The sequence below is a fragment of the Phasianus colchicus genome, chromosome 24 (assembly GCF_987193195.1).
Source record: "Phasianus colchicus chromosome 24, bPhaCol1.hap1.1, whole genome shotgun sequence".
In the NCBI taxonomy this organism is placed as follows: domain Eukaryota; kingdom Metazoa; phylum Chordata; class Aves; order Galliformes; family Phasianidae; genus Phasianus; species Phasianus colchicus.
In genome coordinates this window covers 2,944,447-2,966,165 of record NC_143459.1, presented here as the reverse complement: position 1 = coordinate 2,966,165, position 21,719 = coordinate 2,944,447, and the positions used below count along the sequence as shown (strand labels likewise).

Here is a 21,719-nt window from a genome sequence, read left to right as displayed (position 1 = left end):
CCTCCCACCCGAGGGGTACAGGGCTGTCCCCGTGGCGGGTGCTCGTAGCCCCCAGTTGGAGACCCCCGGGGGGCGCTGCCAGTACTGGGGGGGGGGGGGGTTGGCGGCCCCCAGTGTCGCAGCGGTGCTGCCCGGGTGTCGGTGCCGGGCGGAGCGATGTCCCCGCGTCTCTGGGGCTGGGAGCGCGGAGCCTGAAGGATTAGAGGAAACATTGCCAAACAAACCAGGCTGTGCCGGAACCAATTAGCCTCCAGCAGGCAGAGTTTCAGATGCTGTTATTTCTGCCTCTTCTCTTTCTCTGCCTCCTTCTGTCTCCCTCTCTCCCCCTTTTCCCCCTCCCCGGCCCTCCCCAGCCCCTCCTGCCCGCCCCCAACATCTCTGCCGTCTCCATTCCTCTCCGTGTCGGAGCTTGTTTTGGGCACTGGCTTTGGAGTGAGTCATGCCGCGCGTAGGGGATTTTAAAAGCTTTCTGCTGTCGCTGGGAGCCGGTTTGGGCTGCTCTGACACTGGGGGTGGAGCGCGGCGCGGTGCAGACAGCCCTCGTCTGGGGAGCCCAAAAATCCCCCCGAACCGCCGGGGTCCCGCGGCCCCACGTCGGGGCCAACCTCGGCCACCCCAGCCAGCGGCTGAGTCACAGCCGAAAACTTTCGGAACCGTTGGAGCTTCCTCTGCGAGGCCCCTGGGCGAGGAAGTGGGCTGCCGGGGCGTCGAAGCTGCGGGGCTGGGCGCGCAGGCGCGGAAAGTGGGAGCCGGGGCTGAAAGCGTGGGAGATTTCGGAGATTTTGGAGATTTCCGAGGTTTCGGAGATTTGGGGAGATACTAGAGATAGGTCGGAGATGGTGGAGATTTCCACCCTCCGCCAGCCCCGGGGTGGAGACCCCACGGCGTGACCCTCCCGCCGGTCTGCAGCTGGCTCCCTTCCTCCTCCTCCTCCTCCTCCTCCTCCTCCTCCTCGCCTTGAGCTGTGCTGCTGAGGGACTGCAGCTCCCGTGGATCAGGAGGAGATTTAGGTCAAGCGCTCGACTGAGTCGAAACAGCCATCTGTGTGCGGAGGAAGCGGCCACCCAGAGCCCAGGAGCGGCTGCCCCACCGGCGTCCCGCGCCCTCCCGGCCGGCACGCAGAGCCACCTTTGTCTGCAGCAAGCAAATAAACGGGGGAAAAAATAATCACCCCCTCCTCCCCCCCTCCCCGCACACACCCTTCCTTTGCCCTCTGCTGCCATCGTCCTCCACCTCTGCCCGCTGGCATCGCTGGCAAGCGAAGGGGAAACCTGCCAGGGCGCGGGGCCGAGGTTGCGGTGACCCGCTGCGGGACGCGGTGTGCGGGTGCGAGGCCGGAGCCGATCCCAGTGCCGTGTGCGGGTGGGAGCGGCGGTGCTGGCGATGCGCCCGGCTCTGGGGCTCGTGGGTTCCTGCAGGAACAGGGTGGAGCGGGAGGAGCTGGAGGAGCTGGTGTCATCCCGGCCACAGCGCTGGAGAGGGCGGGGGTGCAGAGCCGCCCCCTGCGTGCCTCAGTTTCCCCTACGGGGGGAGCGGCTGTGGGACGCGTGCGGTTTGCAGGCAGTGCTCACACCCCCCCCCCCCGGGCTGGGGGCGGCCCCAAGCTCTCCTGCTCCCCACCTGCACGCTTCTTCTCGCTTTCTCTGTTTCCTTCCGGAGCTTTTTTGCTCACCGGTGTTTCCCGGCGCACACACCCAGCGTGCGGGGAGAGGAAACGGCACCAGGGAGGCCGGGGGGGCTCCGAGCCCTGCGTGGTGCAGCTGCGGGGGGGGGGGTCCCGGCCCCTCGCACCTTTCCATAAGGAGCTTTGCCCGGCGCTGCCGCCCATTCATCCAGCCGTAGTTACGGGGATTGTGAGCGGTGGGGCTTTTGGAGGTGGTGATTTTGCGCGTTGTGCCGTGCAGCGCACAGCAGGAGGAGCGGAGCTGCGAGCTCAGCCTCTCCTCCTCCCTTCCTCCCTCCGCTCCCTCCTCTCCCTCACTGCTTCGCTCTCGCACTGCAGCCACGTGCAGCCACCAGCAGGGCCACGCGGCGGCACCGGGGTGTGGAGACGAGGCGTGTGGGCACGGGGTGGGCTCTAATCGGGGGTCCCGTCCTCATTTCCCCACGGCCCCGCGCCCCCCGGGGGTGTCGGAGGGGGCTGGTGGATGCCGGGAGCTCGGCGGTTCTTTATGGTCTCAGAGGGCTCCATTAATTCTTTAAATATCCAGCCTTTCCAGGTGGGTTTTGTTGAAAATTAATTTCCGGAGCTATTTTAATTTTGCTGTATTTAATTTGCTGTTTATTTTAATTAATTAACGTCGGGAAAATCTCTTCTCCCGAAGCATCCTGCAGCCGGCTGGGGTGGAGGTGAGAGCAGGGGCTGCCGGGGGGAGCACCCACCCCATCCCCAATGTGCCCACCTGTCCCTGCAGCACCCACGAGGCCACCAGCACGGCACTGCGTGCCAGGAGGGGACGGGCAGCGCCAGGCTGTGTGGTGTGGCTGAGCTCTGTGGGCATGGATACGGGGGGGGGGGGGTGAGTTGGGACCCTGCCCAGCTCCATCCCTGGCCCTGGGAGCTTGCTGCTGGCTCCCCCAGGATGGTCGGGATGGTTGGGATGGTTGCTGCATCTCTTGTCTGGGAGGTGGGTTGGGTGCAGCTTGCTGCTGCCTCTCTCCTTTCCCTTCTCCCTGCCCACCCTGGGGGTGTGGTGTTGGGGCACCCATTGTGTGGCACTGTGGTTGTGCCGTGCCAAACAGCACCGTGATGCTTCCAGAGCCTCCTGGTGTGTTGGGATGTAGGGCAGGGCTCAGCCTCACGCTGAGCATCCCCACACCCGGCGATCCCTGCTGGGAAAAGCAGTGCTGGGGCGGCTGAACCCCGTGCCAAGGCTGGGAGGGGGGGAGGCGGGGAGGGGGGAAGGGACTGAGCCGCCTTCCTCCAGATCAAGGCCTCTGGTCTCTTGCATGTCTAGACACTGCCACACACACCTAATGTGGTTCTTGGCAGCAGCCGCGCTGCTCTCCCGAGGTTAATTGCTGCGCACAGCAGTGCAGCAGATCGCCGGGCTGTGCTCTGCCCCGGGGACACCCATGGGCTGCAGGGCCCCGTGCCCACCCCCAACCCAGCCCCGGGGGTGCCCAGGAGATGGGAGGGGTGCATGCGGGGCGGTTGGGACGCAGGGGTGAGGAGGAGCGGGGCATGCCGGATGGCTTTGGGATGGGGCTGGGAGAACGTGCACAGAGCAGAGAAGAGTTAACAGCCCCGGGAGATGCCGCACGGCCTCTCCCTGCTCACAGCCTCGTGGTCTTGGCAAGGCGGCCGGGCTAGATAAGGGGAAGCACGACGGGGGGAGCCGGACAAAGGCAGAGCCTTATTCAGCCTGCGTGGCCGGATCCAGGCTCCGGAACGGGAGCTGCAGAGCAGGGCCTGGGGTGGGGAGGGCCATTCATCCTGCAGCCGAGCATCAGCTGCGAGCACTGGGTGCTCCAGGGGGTGCTGGCACCCCGAGATGTGACACACAAGCCCTGCACAGGAGCTCAGAATGGATGGAAACCGGACAGAACCCCTGTCCATCTGGCTGTGCTGTATGCAGAGCAGCTCCTTCTCAGCTCCGTGGCACCGGTTTTGATGTCTGGCAGTGCAAAGAGGGGATGGGAAGTGGTGGTGTCACCCAAAGGCGCACGGAGGGGGAAGCAATGTTGGTGGGTGGAGAGGTCCCCGTGGCACTGCTTCCCCCATGGCACCGCTTCCCCCACAGTGCCCAGCCCTGGGACCTGCCCTGCATGGCATCCCTGGGGAACCAGGCGAAGGTTTCGTTCCGAGCTGTGTTTTGGTTTGGGGTTTCGTCATGTTTTCATGGCAGGGAATTTCCGTTCCTAACCAAAGATGAGGGGAAAAAAAAAAAAAAGAAAGAAAGAAAGAAAGAAAAAAAAAAAAACCTGCCTTGAATTTTGGCCAAAAAAATGGGATGTTTCCATTCTTGTTTTGGCTTTTGGCAGCCCCAAACTGCAGCCAATGGAAGAAACTGTCTTTGTGGAAACGCTGCTGGCCTCCTTTGCGCGCGCCATGGCTGTGGCACAGCCCTTTCCTGCCCCTGTGGCCAAGCAGTGTGGGGTGCCCAGGGGGGGTTTGGGTGCACCGGGGGGGTTTGCAGAGGGAGAAACTCGCAGGGAGCGTGAGAAGGAGCGCAAACCTCCCCGAGCAGCGTGGGGAACCGTTCTGTTTGGGTCCAGCTCTCTCCTCCCCACGGCTCTGCTGGATCCGCCTCGCGTTGCTCTCTGCCTGTTCTGCAAAGGACATTGCCATGAGAACGGGATCTTTGTTTGGTGGGGAGCATCGACATGAAGCAGGCGAACGGCTGCAAGGACACCGGTGGCACGGAGCGCGCGGTTCCCACTTGTCCTTGCAGTGGGTTGCTCTCTCCTCCCCAGCTGGCGACGGAGCCACGTTTAGCTGTGCATTGCCGTGCACCGCTGTGCATCACCTCCCCTCCCAGCTCAGCCGTTCCCGTGCCACCCTGTTCCATGCTCCGGCTTTCGGGGTCCCTCTTGGGTGGGATTTGCAGAAGCAGCAGCCTCTGCAGTGCTTAAATGAGGTTGCTTTTTTTCCCCTCCCAATCCATGCTAGGAAGAATTACAGTAGCCCAGGCATCTGTTCTGGCAGAGCCCAGCTAAAGAGCTTGTCCTGGGCTTGGCAACCCAGGCAGCGCAGCCGGCAGCTCATCCAAGGGCAGCCTTGGCGGATGCAGAGCACTGGGTTGACATTGCAGGAGGAAGAGGAGCCCTGCAGTGCCGGCCCCGTGCCCCTCTCCTCCTGCCATAGTGGTGTTGGGTGGGTGATGGGCTGCAGGGAGCTGCCCACACCCCACGGGCACTGTGCTGTGGTGTAAGGGGCGCAGCAGGATGCGGCTGTCCGTGGGGAGTGGTAACAGAGGGTGAGGGTGGGTGCTTGGCTATTGGCTGCCAGCTGACCCCGGGTGGGCACGGATGGCAGGATGGTGGGGGCTGGAACAGCTTCCCCTGCTCGGAGGGCAGAGTTCGGCCCACTTGTGTGCATGCTAAGGGCGTGGAGGATGGCTTGTGCCGTGCTCTGTGCTCGCCTCAGGCAGGGGGAGAGCCAGGAGCCACGGGGCTGGGGGACAGGAGCGGATCCCAGTGAGCTCTGGGGGACCCACGGGGCTCCTCGGCGCAGTGCTGACACCCAAACCTGCATCACCTTTTGGTGCTGTTCCCCACTGCAGTTATATTTCATGCTACGGACACGGTGACAGCACGGGGCTGAATCCCCGGCACCGCGCACCCCCTGCCCCGCCGTGCCCCCCCCCCCCCCTCCGTGCCCAGGCCTGCGAGCACAACTGCGGCGCGGGTAATTAGCAGTAAATCTCCGTCTCTGCTAATCAGCCGAAGGGAGCTGGGCTTGGCGGCGGCTCTCCTGCAGCACAGGGGAGGGTCGGGGTCGGAGCAGCCTTCGCAGAGCTGCGGTGTTTGCAGCCGGTGCGCAGCGCTGCACCGTGTCACCGCGTTGGCTGCAGCATCCTCGGCCCCGGAGCGGCCCCGGCAGGGCAGAACAGAGCCGTGCGCGGAGCTGGAGCGTGGCAACCGCAGATGGGATCGTTAGCGGTGCTAAAATCACCCGGCCCCTATTAAAAACCCGGCGCAGCACCGCGAGCGCGCTGCACCGATTCCCTCCGCGATGTTCCCTGCCCTTCATCCCAGCCAGGACAGGGCGGGGTGTCCGGCATAACCCCGCGTCACCCGACCCGTGTTCCCCTCCCCCCTCCTCCATGGCACGGATTTTGCCCCCCGCGCACCGACCCCGCGGGGTTCCCCCCCCCCACGGCACAGGGCGCACCCCAACCCGGCCCCCGCGCCGCAATCCCTGCGATTTCCTATTTCTCTCTCCTGTTTGCTTTCTGAACTGCAGTAACCACAAGAGGGAAGTTGCAGAGCGGTGCACCGGGAAGGGGAACGGAGAGGAGCAGCACCGCATCGCCACCGGGGGCTGCGGGCACCCCGTTCCCACGCCCGAATCTCCCGCAGCCCCTTCCCCGCACCCCTGTGCTCAATGTGGCCGTGAGTGGGGGGCCGGGTCGAAGCCACCGGAGGGGCTCGGGCCCCCCAGCGCCGATCGATCGCTTTTCTCGCTCCCTTTCTCTCTCTCTCTCTCTCTCTCTCTTTTTTTTTTTTTTTTTCTGTTTGTTTGCAGCCGCTTGAGGGCTCTTGTGATGAATCCAGCCTGGACAGATTTCAAGAGCAGCTGAAACGCAGCCCGTTGTGGGGGTGGGAGTGGGAGGTTAGCAGGGCCCGGTCAGCACCAGAATGCAAAATGGTGCAGCGCACCGCGGGGACGGCAGAGGGGACAACACCGCGTCCCCAAAGCTGTTGGCACGGTGCGATGCAGCGGGGCCGCGGCGCGGGGCTGGGCTCGGCTCCAAGCATCCCATAATATGACAGCCGCCCGATGGCCTCGGCGAGGTCACACCTGCGCGGGGCTCCAGGTGCCGTCCGTCGGGGAGAGGGCGGCCTTCGAGCTCCGTGAAATGGCGGATCTGTAATAAAATGAGGAAGGGGCGGAGGGAACCCTTCCAAAAAGCAGCGGGAGCCGCAGAAAGGGGGGAAAGGAGCGCGTCGCCCTGCGCCCCGACAGCACCCACCCAGCCACCAGCAACGGCACCCAGCGGGGGTCCCACGGCCGTGCCCAGGGGAGCGAGAGGCCAAAAAAGCAGAGGCTGGGCTGTGGCGGTGCTGATTGGCATCAGTGCTGCCATGGTGCTGGGTGCTGTGCTGTGATCTGTGCAGCTGCGGGGCCGGGAGGCAGCAGGGCGCCTGCGCGCGTGCACGGGTGTGCGTACGAGTGTGTTGCGCACGCAGGAGGAATAATTAGTTCCTACTCCAGCACTTCTCACTCAAAGTGCTTTTTAAAAGCCTCCATTCATTAGGCTGCACGGCTCCCCTGGGGTGTCGTGTCCTGGTTCTCTCCCCGCTTCGGCTCCCCACCACCTTCCCCTGTGCCAAAATGGGGGTCTTGAGGCAGGGAGCTCCGGTGGCGCTGGGAAAGCCCACGTGGGGCTGCGGGGCCGATGGCTGCATGTGGGTGTCTGTGGGGTGGGATCGCTCCCAGCACCACCACGTTGTTGTGAAGTTCTCCATAGGGCCGAGCTGAGAGGTGGAGAGGAGGTTCAGTGGGGTCACCGCCACCTCCCTGTGCCACTGACCGCAGCAGCGCGCGGTGAGGCCACCAAGCTGAGCGTGGCACTGCGTGTCCCCAACACCCGCCGTGATTTGGGCTCCCGAGGTGGGAGCATGGGGGATGTCAGAGCGTGCCGTGGCCCCGAAGCACAGTGTGTGTGCGTGCCCACCGGCTGGGGGGTGGCAGGCGCTGGCAGAGGGCCCCCATGCAAACCCTAACCTTATTTTCCCAGGTCCGACGCCAGTTTCCATGGAAACAGCCGGGAGCAGAAACGGGAACCAGAATCCAGAAATGCGAAGCCTCGAGCTCCCCGCTCGCCTTCCTGGATTCCTGCTCCCAGCAGCTCTAGGATGTGGGATTTGGGACGTGGGGGTAACCTGGGGAAGGGGGCTCTGGGTTCAGGGTGCTGCTGTGGGGCGCAGTGTGGGGCAGAGTGCCGGCGATGTGCGCGGTGCCCAGGCGGTGATGCGCAGCACGGCGTGCAGGCAGGCTGGGACGACAGCTGTGCACATCTGCACGTCGGGACGTCGCACGCTGCTGCACCCACGTGTGCACCGTGTGGCTGCAGAGCTCGGCGGTGCTGCATTGCCGTTCTGTGCTGCTGGCACACGGGGGGACACCGAGACCACAGACACCGAGCGTCTCCTCGAGCTGCGGGCCAAGCGGTGCGCACAGCTCCTGGGTGCGGCGTGGGGTGCTGCAGGCACAGCCAGCACTCTGCTGTCGGGGGGGCTCTGAGCCCCCAACAAGCTCCGGGGGGTGCATCCCCCTCACACCGTGCTGTGCTGTGTGCCTGGGGAGCACAGAGCTGCCCAGGGCTGATGGCACTTTGTGGGCATCGCTGCGTCCCCAGGGGTGTCCCAAAGGGTGGCTGAGCTCTGCCCTGCTGCCTGTAGGGTGGGATGGTGACACTGCACAGCAGCATCCCCCCACCCGGCCCCGACACCATTGTGTGTGCACGCCGTAATGCATCATTTACAGACGGACAGGTATTAAGATACATTATGGATAACTCACAGAGAGAGACGCTATTAATAATACAGACACATACAGAGGGAAGAAAGTGCACACTTGATTTCCATGCTGCTACCAGGAGTTGTGAGGCTGCTCTGGCTGCCTCTTCCCACACGTGACTGCAACACAGTGGGTAGCTGACAGCCCAGAGAGCCTGGCTCGGGGCCAGGAAAAAGCAGAAAACACAATGTCTGTGCATATCCTCTCTCTTAAAATAACACTCCAACACCGTCTGAGACGAATTAAAATAAGATCAGGAGCGGTCTCGCGGAGAGAGGGAGACAGAGGGAAAGGCAGGAGGGGAACGGCCAGGGCTGGGCTGCTCAGCGCCGTCACCGCCAGCGAGGGGAGGGAGGAGGGGGCTCACTTTACAGGAGTTGAAAATAAAAAGGGAGAGAAGGAGCGGCGAGCAGAGAGCAAATCCCCGGCGGCTGCGGGGAGGGGAGAGATTCCTGTGCCGTCGTGTGCGCGGGATGTCCAGCACATGTCTGTCCTTTGGAGGGGAGCCTTGGCAGGGCGGGGGATGCAGCCTGCATGATGGAGAGCATCAGGAATTTCCTGCAGCTGAGGAACACACCAACGAGCAGAGTGCAAGGGAGAGCGGAGGGGAGCGGGGTGCCGGGGGGAGCGGGGCGGGCAGCGGGCAGGGGGCTGCGGGCGCAGGGCTGGGAGGGAGGAGGGGGGGGATGGTGCTGGATGGGGGGGGGTTTCCATCTGCGTTGGATTGGGTTGGGGTTTTTCTTCTTTTCCGTTTGCTGTTGGGAAGCTGATGGTGCCCTGCGGAGCAGCCCCGCCGCCCTGCCCTCCCCTCCCAGCGCGGCTTCGGGATATTTTGGGGCTTTTACGTCTTTCCTCCCTTCTTTCCCCTCCGCTTCTCTGGCGCGGCGCCGGCGGACGCGGGGTCGACAACGTTGGGGCGTGAGGACGGGGCTGCATCCCACATCCCACATCCTATATGCCACATCCCGCATCTCCTGTCTCGTACCCCGTACCCCACATCCCTCATCCCACGGGGTCAGAGCTGGGGGTCGGGGCGCACTCGGGGGGAGCAAAAGCGGCCGTCACACGTGCAAGCAGTTTGCAGAGGAGCCCTTCGTCGCTCTCCCTCCTCTTCCTCTCGGGTCGGGTTCACCCCGTCCCGGTGAGGCACTGCGGCCAGGTGCAGGCTGACCTCTCCCTCCCGCAGCCCCCCCGCAGCCATCCAGCCCGGCTCGCACTCCCTGGGGACGCTGTGGGGCCGGAGGGGAGGAGAGATCAGAGGGGGCATCGAGCACTGCCGGAGCCAGGTAGCCAGAAGGTCGCACTGAAAATCTGGAAGTGGAGTTCGTAGCTCGGCAGAGCGGTGCGGAGCTGCCTTGCTTTAGGGCAGAGAGGAGGAGGAGGAGGAGGAGGAGGAGGAGGAGGAGGAGGAGGAGGAGGAAGGTGCAGCGCGGGGCAGAGCGGTGTCCCCGCTGTGTGTGCGCGGTTCTGGGCATTCCTGTGCCCCATAGCGGTGCTGTTTCTTGCTGCGCTCTGCAGAGCGTTCCTAACGAAGCGGATGGGGGGCACTGGGGGGAGGAGGGAGGGATGCGGAGCGCTGAGCATCACCGGGTTCCTCCCGTCTGCATCCATTCCGTGCCACGCGGCCCCCCCGGCCCGGGGTGAGCCGTGACCCCACACCTGACGGGGCTGCGGGGCCTGGGGCTGCGCTGAGCTCATTAGCGGGCTCCAACCTCCCCAGCGCAGGGGTCAGGGAGCACAGCCCGGGGCAGGGGGGCACGGGGGGCTCGGGGCCGCGGGCGCTTTGTGTGGGCCGCCCCGGGGGCCCCCCCGGCCCTCCTGGCCCGGCACGGATGAGCTCTCCAGGCCCTTTGCGTGACGGGAATCCGTCCCGGCCCCACTGCCGGCCCTTTGATCTCCAGCACCGGGGCCACGGGCTGCGTGGAGCGGCCCCGGTGCCCCCACCGTGGGACTCGGTGTCACCTTACCCGGGTGCGAACCGCGTGCTCGCCCCAAGCGTGGAGTATCTCATTAGCCATCTGCTAATTGTCCCCTCTGCAAAGTCACTCCGCGGGGGGAAGGAGAGGGGGAGGGGGGCTCCGTTCTGCCCGCGGTCCCCGCGCCCCCTCCCCGCTGCCCATTTCTCCCTGTGCCGCTTTGCAGGGCGGGCTGCGGCGAGCCCGAGCCTGGCATCTGCCGAATGTCACCTTACCCAGGCAGCCCGTGCTTCCCTGTCTCCATACCAACCGTTCTGCTCCAGCCACCTGCGGGGGGGGGGTTGGGGGGGGGGTTGGGAGGATGGCAGGGAGTGCCTTTGGGGCGGAGGCGAGCTCTGTGCGCGCTCACAGCCTCCCCACAACTCTTCCCCCATCCCCAGCGGTGCCGTATCCCGAGCCATAAATCCGCTCCGTGCTCCTTGACCCGACCCGAGGCACGTGGGATGTGCGTGGGACACGGGCTTGACCCCAAAGCGCATTCCTGCTCTGCGTGCCTCAGTTTCCCCGCTCCCCCAACCCCGTCCCGCTCCCCCCCCCACCACACACCCCGCTGAGCCCCAGCGCAGCTGCAGCGATGGGGGCTTTGCAGAGCTCCCCCCCCCCCACCAACCCGCACGGCCGGGGCCCCTTCCAGCAGCTCTGCACGTTTTCCCGGACTGTCCCTTCTTCCCTGCGAGCAGATGTTCGCAGCTTCTTTCTCCCCCCAACCCCCCCCACCCGACCCTCCACCCCCCCTCCGCACGGCTGCAGCCATAGGGACATCGCCGGCCGCATCCCGCAGCCGGGTGCCGGCGCTCGGGACGGCGAACGGTGCGGCGCTCAGCCCCGATGCGCGGCGCGGGGAGCAGCGGAACGGAGCGGGATTCCAACGTGTGTGCGGGGCGCTGCCTCGGGGCCGTGTGGATCGGGGTCCCGAGGATGTGGGATGCTGGAGCTTTCGGGATCCTGAGGTTGTGGGATGCTGGAGCTTTTGGGGATCCAAGGTTTGGGATGCTGCAGCTTTTGGGATCATGAGGATTTGGGATGCTGGAGCATTTTGGATCCTGAGGTTGTGAGATGCTGGAGCATTTAGGATGCTGGAGCTTTTTGGATCCTGAGGATGGGGGATGCTGGAGCTTTTGGGATCCTGAGGATTTGGGATCCTGGAGCATTTGGGATCCTGAGACTTTGGGATCCTGGAGGATTTGGGATTCTGAGGATGTGGGATGCTGCAGCATTTGGGATCCTGAGGATGTGGGATGCTGGAGCATTTGGGATCCTGAGGTTGTGGGATGCTGGAGCATTTGAAATTCTGAGGATTTGGGATCCTGGAGGATTTGGGATCCTGAGGATGTGGGATGCTGGAGCATTTGGGGATCCCAAGGATTTGGGATGCTGTAGGATTTCAGGGTCCCGAGGATTTGAAACCCAGGAGGATTTTGGGATGCTGGAACATTTGAGGATTCTGGAGCATTTGGGATTCTGGAATGTTTGGGGATCCTGAGGATTTGGGATCCTGGAGGATTTGGGGATCCCAAGGATTTAGGATGCTGGAGTATTTTGGGATCCTGGAGCATTTGAGGGTCCCAAGGATTTGGGATGTTTTAGCATTTGGGATGCTGGAGGATTTGGGAACCTGAGGATTTGGGATCCTGGAGGGTTTGGGGTCCTGGAGCACTTGGGATGCTGGAGTATTTGGGGATCCCAGGGATTTGGGATCCTGGAGCATTTGGGCATTCTGAAATGTTTGAGAGCCCTGAGGATTTGGAATCCTGGAGGATTAGGGATGCTGGAACATTTGGGGTGCTGGAGCATTTCAGGGGCTGCTGGAGCCTTTATGGGGATGCTGGAACATTCGGGGAGATACTGGAGCATTTGGGATGCTGCACGATTTGGGGTGGCGTTGCGCTGTTTGGGGACGCCGCGCTGTGTGGGTGATGCTGGGACACTGAGGGGACACTGAAGCATTTGGGATGCTGCAGAATTTGGGGATGCTGAAGTTTTCGGGGGGATGCTGTGCTGTTGAGGGGATTCTGTGCTGTTTGGGGGCTGCTGGAGCACACGGGTGGTGCCGCGGCGTTTGGGGATGCGCGGTGCTCCTGTGCACTTTGTGCCCAGGGTGGCTGGAGGGTTGTGCACAGCCCTCGTGTGTGCACACGTGTGTGCAAGGCTCCAGCTGAGCCATGTGGCCATGCAGTGGGACGGATGGACGGACAGATGGACGGATGGACGCGTCCCTCCTGGCTTGGAATTTCCCCCCAGCGCCTGAAGGAGGGACAGGAGCGAATTGACCTTCTCACCCCTTTTCCTACGGGGGGGGTGGGATTAGGGGCTGCTTCCTGCTCCGTCTCTCTCAGCACGGGTTCCATCCTGCTCTCAGAGGGGGGGGACCCGTCTTAGGGGCTGTGCTCCGGCCCCATCTCTCCGTCCCCCCCTCCCCTTCCTCATCCCCTCTCCCCATCTCAGCCTCCGGGCGCAGCGCCGCGCGGGGAGGAAGGTGGAAAATCGCTGGGAGGAAGGAGCCGAAGGCGGGAGTGATAAATATTGAAAGGGTGGGATTTCGATGTAGGCTGCAACAGCTGTGCTGGTTACAGTGTCACACTATCTCTCCACAGGTTTACTGACCCATTTCCATTCACACGGCTGCCAGTATCTTAGCAACTGCAACAGTCCCCCAAGAACAGGCGTATTGCCTGCTATTAGCGACTGCTGCAACTGTGTCAAGGTTAGCTCTCTCCTCCAGCCCTGCGGGGTCTGCAGGCTGCCCACCGCCCCACCGGGCTGTGCTGGGACCCCCCCTCCCTGCAGGCACCCACCCGCTGGGCACCCCCTGCAGCACAGCCCCCGATGGGGTGGGGTCCCGTGGGTGGGCGCTGAGGTGGGGAAACTGAGGCACAGATGGGAATGAATCTGCGTCCTTCCATCAGGGCGTGTGGGTGCAGAGCCAGCCTGCTCCTTCTCGGCACCCCCAGGTCCTGCAGCCTGCTGTACCCCTCCTGCCCAGCACACGGTGAGGGAAACTGAGGCAGAACCCCCCTCCAGAACCCAGCTTTGTGTGCTGGGACACGTGGGGTGCAGCCGGACCCCCCCCCTCACCCACCCCCTCCCGGCAGTGCTGCAGACAGCAGGCTCCACGCGAGCGCAGCCGCGGGGACGGCGGAGAGGGAAGCCACAAAAATGATTTAAGGGGCTGGCGGGATTGATTTATTAAGAACAATTAAAAGCGCTAAATACGCTTAGCTCAGCCAGACGCCGAGCAGAGAGCCTGGGGGGGGGCGGGGGGAGGGGGGGGGGGGAAGAGACCTGTCTGATGTATCCGGAGGGTGAGGCTGGCAGCACGGAGGGGGGGGGGGACCGGGTGGCACCGGTAGGATGGAGCAGACGGGGAGGGAGCAGAGTGCTGAGGGTGTCCTGGGGCTCAGCATCCCCCTGCTGGGTGCCCACAGGGATGGGTTTGCACCCAGAGCTGCATTTGCACCCAGAGCTGCATTTGCACCCAGGGATGGGTTGAGATCCAGGGATGGGTTTGCACCCAGAGCTGCATTTGCACCCAGGGATTTGGCGCCCATCGATGAGTTTGCACCCAAGGATGGGTTTGTTCTCAGGGATTTTGCACCCAGTGCTGGGTTTGCATCCAAAGATGGGTTCACAGCCAGGACTGGGTTTGCACCTGAGGATATGTTTGTGCGTGGTGGGATGCGAGGAGGCAGGAGATCCTCAAGGAATGCTGAAAATGAGGCAGTGCTTCCAGCCATTGCTGGCTGTGGGATGCCCAGTACGCCCAGTGAGCTGCACTGGAGAGGCCTTGCTGTCTGCAGCACCGACCTGGCATGCAGGGATGGAGCAGGGAGCATTGCAGCAATGCAAGTGTATGTCCCAAGGCTCAGGAAACCCCAGCCTGTATTACGAGGGGATGGGAGAGTCCCTGGTGCTGCAGGGACCTGCCCAGGGTGCCCATCCCTGTAGCTGTGTGCAGTGGGAACACAGCCTTGTCCCCATTCCTGTGTCCCCCCACCTATGGATGCTTACCAAGGTGTGCATCCCTGCCATGGGGACAGCAGGGTGGGGTGGCACTGTGGGGGTGGCAGTTTTTTTTTGGGGGGGGGAGTGACTGCGGTGTTTTCCCATCCCAGCAGCGTGGCACAGGGCTCACCCAAGGCATCCCCCCATAGTGCTGCACCCCTTGGCCGGAGGGGTGGGACACAGCCCTGTCCCACCTGGTGCTCCCCACCTTCTCAGCCCTGCACTGCTGCACATCCAAAGCCCACGTGGCAGCGCCCAAACCACAGACACCCCCTTGGGGGGGGGGGGGGGATCCCAGCAGTCACCCCACAAGCTGCTCGGAGCGCTGTCACCAAACCCCACATCCCCACCCAAACCCCACGTCCCCAACCTCGCTCAGGTGACAGTCGCTCCCTCCGGCATCGCTCCGGCCGCCCAAGGGTTAACGAGACTTTGCTGCTCCTGCAGACAATTAGTGACATCTCTGCTGACAGCAGCACACTGAGCTGCCCGTCGCCTCCCCCCGGCCTTGCCCGCGCCCCCCGCACCCCGCCATCGCCCGGCCTTCGCCCCGCGCCCCGCCGGCTGTTTCGGCTGCGGCACAACCGCAATCCGGCGCAGCAGCAGCTCCCCTCGCTGCCCTCTGACCCGCTGTTGCTGTGGAAACTGCATCCGACATAGGATTATGGTGCCTCAATTTGCAGGCTCCAAAGTCTTCTCCCCCCCCGCACCCCCACCCCCCCCCGAAAGCCAGACCGTGGTGAGGCGGGGGGGACTGGATTTATACCCCCCTCTCTGGTTCCCCCCTGCACCAGACACGCACACGCGCTCCAAAAAAGGAGGCACTCGGGTTTGGGAGCTCAGGGCTGGGTGATGGAGGAGGGTGGGATGCTGTGATGGTGCCAAAGGTGCTGTGGCATCACCGCGAGGCTGTTTGTTCCCCCCTCTGTTACCCACGAGCATCACCTCCCCATATCCCCCAGCCCCACATCCCCCAGCCCTTCGACCCCAATCCCCGCACCCCCCATGCCTGCATCCCTTCATCCCCCATCCACATATCCCCTATCCCTGTGTCCCACATCCCCCATCCCTTAATTCCCCATCCCTGCCTCCCCTATCCCCACATCCCCCATCCCCACACTCCCCATCCCTTCATCCTCCATCCCTCTGTCCCTCATCCCCTCATCCCCCATCCTTTCATCCCTCAACCCTTAGTTCCACATCCCCGCATCCCCCATCCCTGCATCCCCCATCCCTGTATCCCCCATCCCTATGTTCCCCATCTCTTCATCCCCCATCCCAGTATCTCTCATCCCCGCATCCCCCATCCCTCCATCCCCCATCCTTCCATCCACCATCCCCACACCCCCCATCCCCACATCCCAAGGGCTTGGGGTACCAGGAGATGAGCCACACAGAGCCCCTCTGCCAGCTTCTCCCAAAACATCCCAAGGAGGGAGATTGGCCCCAAGGGCCCGGCCCCAACCGTGTGTCCCTGACACCTTCGGGGTGGCACCCAGCAGAGTTGGGCTCCCAGCACCCCATTGTCCCCCATTGGCACGGCAGGGACGGATGGGTGCTCGTCCCTCCGGGTTTGGGGGAAGGGGTGCGTGGGGGGAGAGCACAGCCCGTTTTGGGAGCTCTGTGGGCTGCGTTTGTGTCTCAGCATCTCTCCCTGCCACCCGGGGAGGTAGGAGCTGAATTAATCGCGATCAATTAGTGCTGCTTGCAGTCACCGGTCCCTCCCTGCGCCAGCTTTGTGCCGGCACGGGGGGCCGGGGAGGGGGGGGGGGACCCTCCACACCCCACGTTCGCCCCATGGTTGGGGACAGGGGACACGTGGGGACAGCACAGCGAGCCGTGGGGATGCTTTGGAACGCGGCCACGGGTGCTCTTGGAGGGGGCGGCGATGCGTGGGGACGTGTGGGTCCCTCACAGCCCCACTGCTGCCAGCCCCACAGCGGGGCGGCGGGGGTCCGGATCCTGCAGTATACTGCAGCAAACGCCCTGCAATCTGCATCCGAATGAGTCCCACCTTCCTTCCCCCGCAACGTGCTGCCCTGGGCTACAGCTAATCTATTGTGCGCTGGGCTGCAGCCAGCACAAGCTGCAATACAGTAAATCCTTCTGCAGTATCCTGCAAGGGGACCGAGCCCAGCCGCAGCCGCTGCTCCTCCCAGACAAAGCCAGGGGCCCACGCAGGGCCGGGGCGCAGCGCTGTGCCCTCACCAGGGATGGGGACGCGGGGTGGCGTTGGGTGCCATCATGCTGGTGAGGACTCGGCCACCTCCGTCGGGGTGGGAAGTTCCCCAGGGACTTTTCGAGGGACTTTTGGCCCTGTGGGATGTCCCCGCGTGGCTGCAGCCCCCCTGTGGTGTAATGCAGGGCTGGGTGTTCCCACTCTGTGCCTCAGTTTCCCCACCGGGATGGGCTCCCCGTGCTGCTCGCCCTCCTCCTGCCCCGTGCCCGTGGCTTTGGTGCGGGTTTTGCCGTCGGTGCCCGTGGTGCTGTTGTTGTTACTGGGATGGTGTGGGGCTCTGCGGCTGAGCCGGACCCGTCTTTGGAGAGCGAGGCATCCTTCAAAGGGAAGGCGCTCCGTCACCGCCCCACAGCAACTGCGTTCTCCTCAATTAGAAGAGGTAATGAAGCAATTTATGGGCATCTACAAAGTGATGTGTGAGTGACAGGCTGTGTACGATCCGCGCCTGGGCTCTGCCGGCAAGTTGCGTTCTTCCAATTTTAATGGAATGCTCCCAGTGAGGAGGGGGGGGGGGGCACACGTGGGTGGAGGTGTGTGAGATGTGATGCTCGGAGCCCCTCGGGATGAGGAGCGGAGTGCTCAGTTCCCATCCTTGGGGGGCTCAGCCCCATGGCACGACCCTAACCTTGACCCTGACCCCGTGCCACCCCTCTGTCCCAGTCCCTGGGTGGGGTGGCACTGGGACATGGGGCCCTGCGCAGGCATTGTGTGCACTGGGGGTTCCTTATGTACCCAGGCACAGCTCAGGAGCATCGCCCCACTCCCTGCCTCAGTTTCCCCCCCCCACACACACACAAACACCCCAGCCCTGCGCCCAGCCCTCCACTTGCAGTGCTGATGCTCTGATTTTACAGGGACGAGCCGCCTTAATGCTGAAAGGGCTCAAAAAGTGATCATCATAATCATCATCATCAAAGGGTTAATTGCACTTCAGGGTCACCTGCTGCGCTCAGAGTCCGGCCCAGAGGAGCACACCTGGGGGGTGGGCAGCTGGGCCTTGGGGGGGGTGGGGGTCCCCATGCATTGGGTGCTGCCTGGGTGCCCAGCAGGGTGCAGGTGCTGTGCACTGGGTGGGCTCAATGCCACGCGTGCAGGGAGGGAGGGGGCACCTCTGTGTGCGTGCATACCTGTGTGCAGCCGTGTGTGCACGTTTGTGTACCTGTGTGTGCACCTGCGTGCCTGGGTGTGCACCTGTCCTCGTGCCACACGCAGCCCCGCTGCTGTCCCCATGCCTCCCATTTCCAGCTCGGCCCCACGCTGCCCCACATCTCCCAGGATACGGGACCCACCGCCGGGAGCTTCCGCTCCTCTGTGCCTCCAAAAGACAAAAAAAAAAAAAGAAAAAAGAAAAACCTTCAGAGAAAAAAAATAAAAAGAAGAAACACCCACCCCGCCACCAGCGCGGCCGTAAATCCTGCCCGGCCCTCTGCCTTTCTTGTCTAGCCAGTTTCTAAAATTGGCCGAGGGAGGCAACTGGCGGCTCCCCCCACCCCCCCATCCCCGTTATGGACCCCCGGCCCCACCGGGGCTGCACACACCTGGTTGCTCCCCGTGGGGCTGCGGGGGGGCGGCGGGGTGACCCCGCACACCTGGCTCCCCACCTCCCCCCCGTGGAGCCGAGCGCTCGGGGGTCCGCGGTGCCGCGGGGCGTGCGGGTGGGTGCGGGTGGGTGCGGGTGTCCCACCGCCCTCTGGGTGCCCCCCGGCCCCTCGCGCCCCCCCCCCCCCTCGTGCTGCGGGCAGCCCCCGGGCCCGGTGCTGGGGGACATCGGCTGTGCCGCCCGAGCCTCGGCACGGGCACGCGTCCATCTGGCGCCTTCCAAATGTTGCTGGCCTCGCAGCATCCCGGCCCCGCTCGGCGTTAACCCGCAGCGCTCCGCGGCCCCGCAGCTGCATGGGGGAGATGGGGAAGGGGGGGTGGGGTGGGGGGGAGGTGAGAGGGAGTAGGGGGGAGTTTTGTCCCCAAAGCCCCCGCTGAAGCTGCGGGGGTTTTGCGAAGGTGGCACGGTGTGATTTGACCCGGCGTGGCCGGGCGCAGGGCAGGGACTGTGAGTCATGCTGGGCTATAAGCGGGAGACCGAGGGGGGGGGGGGGGGGGGGCACGGGCGGCACGCGGGGCGGGGGGCACGCGGAGCTGCGTGGCACCGGGGATGGCACCGCGTGGGGTCACGCCTGCGGAACCCCGGCCGCAGCACCCGGCACCCAAAGGCCGGGGGTTGGGGTGTCCCCATCACCCCCCCATTGGGCAGGGGGCCGAGGGGGGGTCGGGAGGGGGGGGGGCCGGGCCGGCTGCTGCCTCCCGCGCCGGCTCAGCGGGGCGGGGGAACAAAGCTGGCACCGAGGGAAGCGGCTAAATTTAGCCCGTTTCCCTGCGAGCGCTGAACCGCGGCGCTCGGCTCCAGCCGGCCGAGGTGCCACCGTCGCTGCCGTCCATCTGTCGAGAGCCACACGTCCCCAGACCCCCCCCAACAACACCCCTCGGAACCCATCCCCCGCCCCAGCACGGCTCCCCCCCCGTGCTGGGGAGGGGAGCGGGACCCCTGTGGGGTGAGGGGTGGGGGGCAGAAGGATGGGGCGTGAGGAGCGCTGCGCCCGGGCTGGGGGATGCCGTCGGGGTTTGGCCATCGGGGAGGGGTCCTGGGACTCCCGGAGGAGAAGGGCTGTGTCCCCACGGCTGTGTCCCCACGGCTGTGTCCCTATGGCTGTGTCCCCACGGCTGCATCCCCCCTGTCCTGTGTCACCCCAGCAGTGTGGGCTGTGCCATCTGTGCCCGCGGGCTCCCCGCCTCCCCTCCAGCCCCAGGATCTCGGAGATGTTTTGGCACAGGGATTTTCCCACCGTGCCTTGCAGCAGCGGGGTGTGGTTGGGGGCTGCCAGCGGCCGCAGGTACCCAGCAATTATGTCCTGTGGGTCCCAGAGCCCCCCCAAATTCTCGAGCCCCCCGGGATGCCTCGTGCAGGGCTTCCCCCTGTCCCATCCCGCAGCTCCATGCTGCCTGTGCCCCCCAGCAGCCAAACCCTTTATGGTGGTTTCCTCTCCCTCCCACAGCATCACTGGTCCCGTGATGGGGGGAGCATTGCCTGCCAACCCCCTGCCTTGGGGGTGCCCCAAAAAACCTTTCTGCTCTGGTGCCCTACAGAAATGGGGATGGGCAGTGGAGCAGCTCCCTGGACCCGTTACCTAAGATGGAACGCAGGCACCATCTGCTCTGGCTCCTAATTACCAATGGAGGGGGTGAGGCTGAGGTGGGGGGGGAGTGGGAATGAACGTCATTGCGTGGCCATAGGAGCACCGACCCCCCAGCACCCCCAGTCCGAACCCATCACTGGTGGCACTGGGGATGCTCTGTGGGGTTATGGGGTGTGGGAGCCATGCGCTTTGGGGACGGGGCTGTGATGGCGTTGGGGTTGGAGTGGGGTGAAGTGGGGTCTGCCCGACCCCCCCGTGATGCTGGGGAGGGGGGGGGGGGCTGGCCAGGGAACACGGAAACCCTCAGCAAGCGCCTGCCAGGAAGCTGTCACTGGAGGGGATTTTCCATTGGTGTCAGCAGGAGCAGGATGGGCTGGGGGGGGATTTGCAGGGCGGGGGGGTCCGGGTGCGTGTGAGAGAGCAGTGTGAGTGTGAGAGCGTGCGAGGGATGGGGGCAAAAGGAGGGGGGGGGGACACATAGGATGGGCACCCCCATGGTGTGTGTGCAAGGGGGGAGAGCCCCTGTGTGTGTGTGTGTGTGTGTGTGTGTGTGTGTGTGTGTGCAAGGGAGAGGCAGCGCCCCAGGGCTGTGCAGGGTGTGCGTGTGTGCAAGAGTCTGCGAGTGCAATGGGGGGGGCACATCCCCAGAGCCCCCCACGTCTGTGTGCGTGGGGCAGACGTGACCCCCAGCGCACAAAGCGTGTCCCCGTGTCCCTCTGGGATGGGGGCATGGAGGGGGGGGGGGGGGTGCATTTGGGGCCAGCGCAGCCCACCCCGCTGGGAGGTGTGGGGCCGCCGCGTCCCCATCTGTGTGGCGGTCCCCTCCCGTCTCCCGGTGGCATCTCCGGCCCCACCCCGACATCTGGGTGGCCTCAGAGCCGGGCAGCAGCCCACGTCCGCGTCCTGCGGGGCCGCAGCGCTGCCAACAGAGCCCTTCTGGGAGGGTCCGGGCGCCGGCAGCCCCCGGCGGGGGGCGGTGGGGGGCGGGGGCGACAGGAGGGACGCAGCCCCCCCCCCCCCGGTGCCACCTCTCCCAGCCCGCGGCCGTGCCACCCTGCCTGCAGCCTGCGCCGAGCCCGAAACCGTTAAACTAATTAAAGCTTTGCAGCAGCGGGATTAAGGCCGGGCAGGGGAGGTGGCAGCCCAGGTAGTCGATTAGTTCACCAGGCGCGGATATTGGATTTCTGCGCGGCGAGTCAGCAGTCTTCGGGGGCTGTTATCTTTGCGAGGCTCCAGGGGTCAGGAGGTGGATGCAGGGGTGGCTGTGAGTCCCCCCCCCCTTGCTCTCTTTCCCCCCCTCCCCTTCGCCCGCCGCAGCGCCGCTCCCATCCATCTCTCTCCCTCCATCCCTCCTCTCTTGTGTGGTCTCGGATGGTGTTTTGTAACCAGCAAAAGGAAAAAAAAAAAAAAAAAAAGGGGAAAAAAAAAAAAAAAAAAAAAGAAGGAAAGCGGCCCTACCCCTGGCTAGCAACCCAGGAATGGCGAAGTCCAGAGCGCCTAATGCGAAACATGTGGCAGCTGCCTGGGGCTGAGCAGAGGAGGTGAAAGTGAGCGCGGCGGCGCGGCGAGCATCCCGACCCGGTGCTGCTGGGGGCTGCTGGGCGCTGCCCGGCCCCACGGCTCGGGGTGGGGGGCTGCAGGTGGGTTTGTGGGGTTGGGCACTTGCGTGGGGGGCACCGCTTCGTCACCGGCCGCGTGGCCCAGGGCAGGAGGGCAGCGCCGGGCGGTGCGGGGCTGACGGTGTGCGCGTCCTCGTGTGCCAGGGCGTGCCGGCGTGGGGAGGGCCCCGCGCCCCTATGGATCTGGGTACCGTACGGAGCCCTCGTCGGAACCCGGGGCGCAGAGCGGGGGATGTGGGGTGGGGACACGGGATGGGGACGTGGGACGGGGTCGCGGGACGCGGCTGTGCCCCGTTCTCCCCGTGGAGCCGTGCGCAGCGTGTGCGGCGAGGACCGGCTCCCAGCGGCTGTTCTGGAAAACCTCCTGTTTGCTTCCTTCCTGCCTGACTCCCCTCCAACAGCTCTCAGCTCCGGGCACATTAGCAGATTCATCAGAGACTCGACCGGTCTTTCTAGCACATATTTTCCTGCTCCACATTGCCCTCGGTGTAACTCTACACCCGGCAG

At 64.6% G+C, this 21,719-nt stretch overlaps 1 protein-coding gene across 7 annotated transcripts in view; it reads left to right on the top strand.

Annotated features, from left to right (window-relative positions):
- AHDC1 (AT-hook DNA binding motif containing 1) overlaps positions 1–21,719 on the top strand; it is a 43,309-nt gene that overhangs the window by 14,159 nt on the left and 7,431 nt on the right. For 2 of the 7 annotated variants that reach the window (XM_090124230.1, XM_090124232.1), the window contains exon 1: positions 11,057–12,868. The exons of 3 other annotated variants lie outside the window; for them this stretch is intronic. Coding sequence is in view for 1 of the 4 variants with exons in the window: in XM_090124229.1 (XP_089980355.1) it covers positions 16,670–16,784 (115 nt within the window). In the remaining 3 variants the exon portion in view is untranslated. Of the gene's footprint in view, positions 1–11,056; positions 12,869–13,461; positions 16,785–21,719 lie in introns of those variants that run through there. 2 more of the 7 variants (XM_090124231.1, XM_090124229.1) reach the window with 2 other exon arrangements.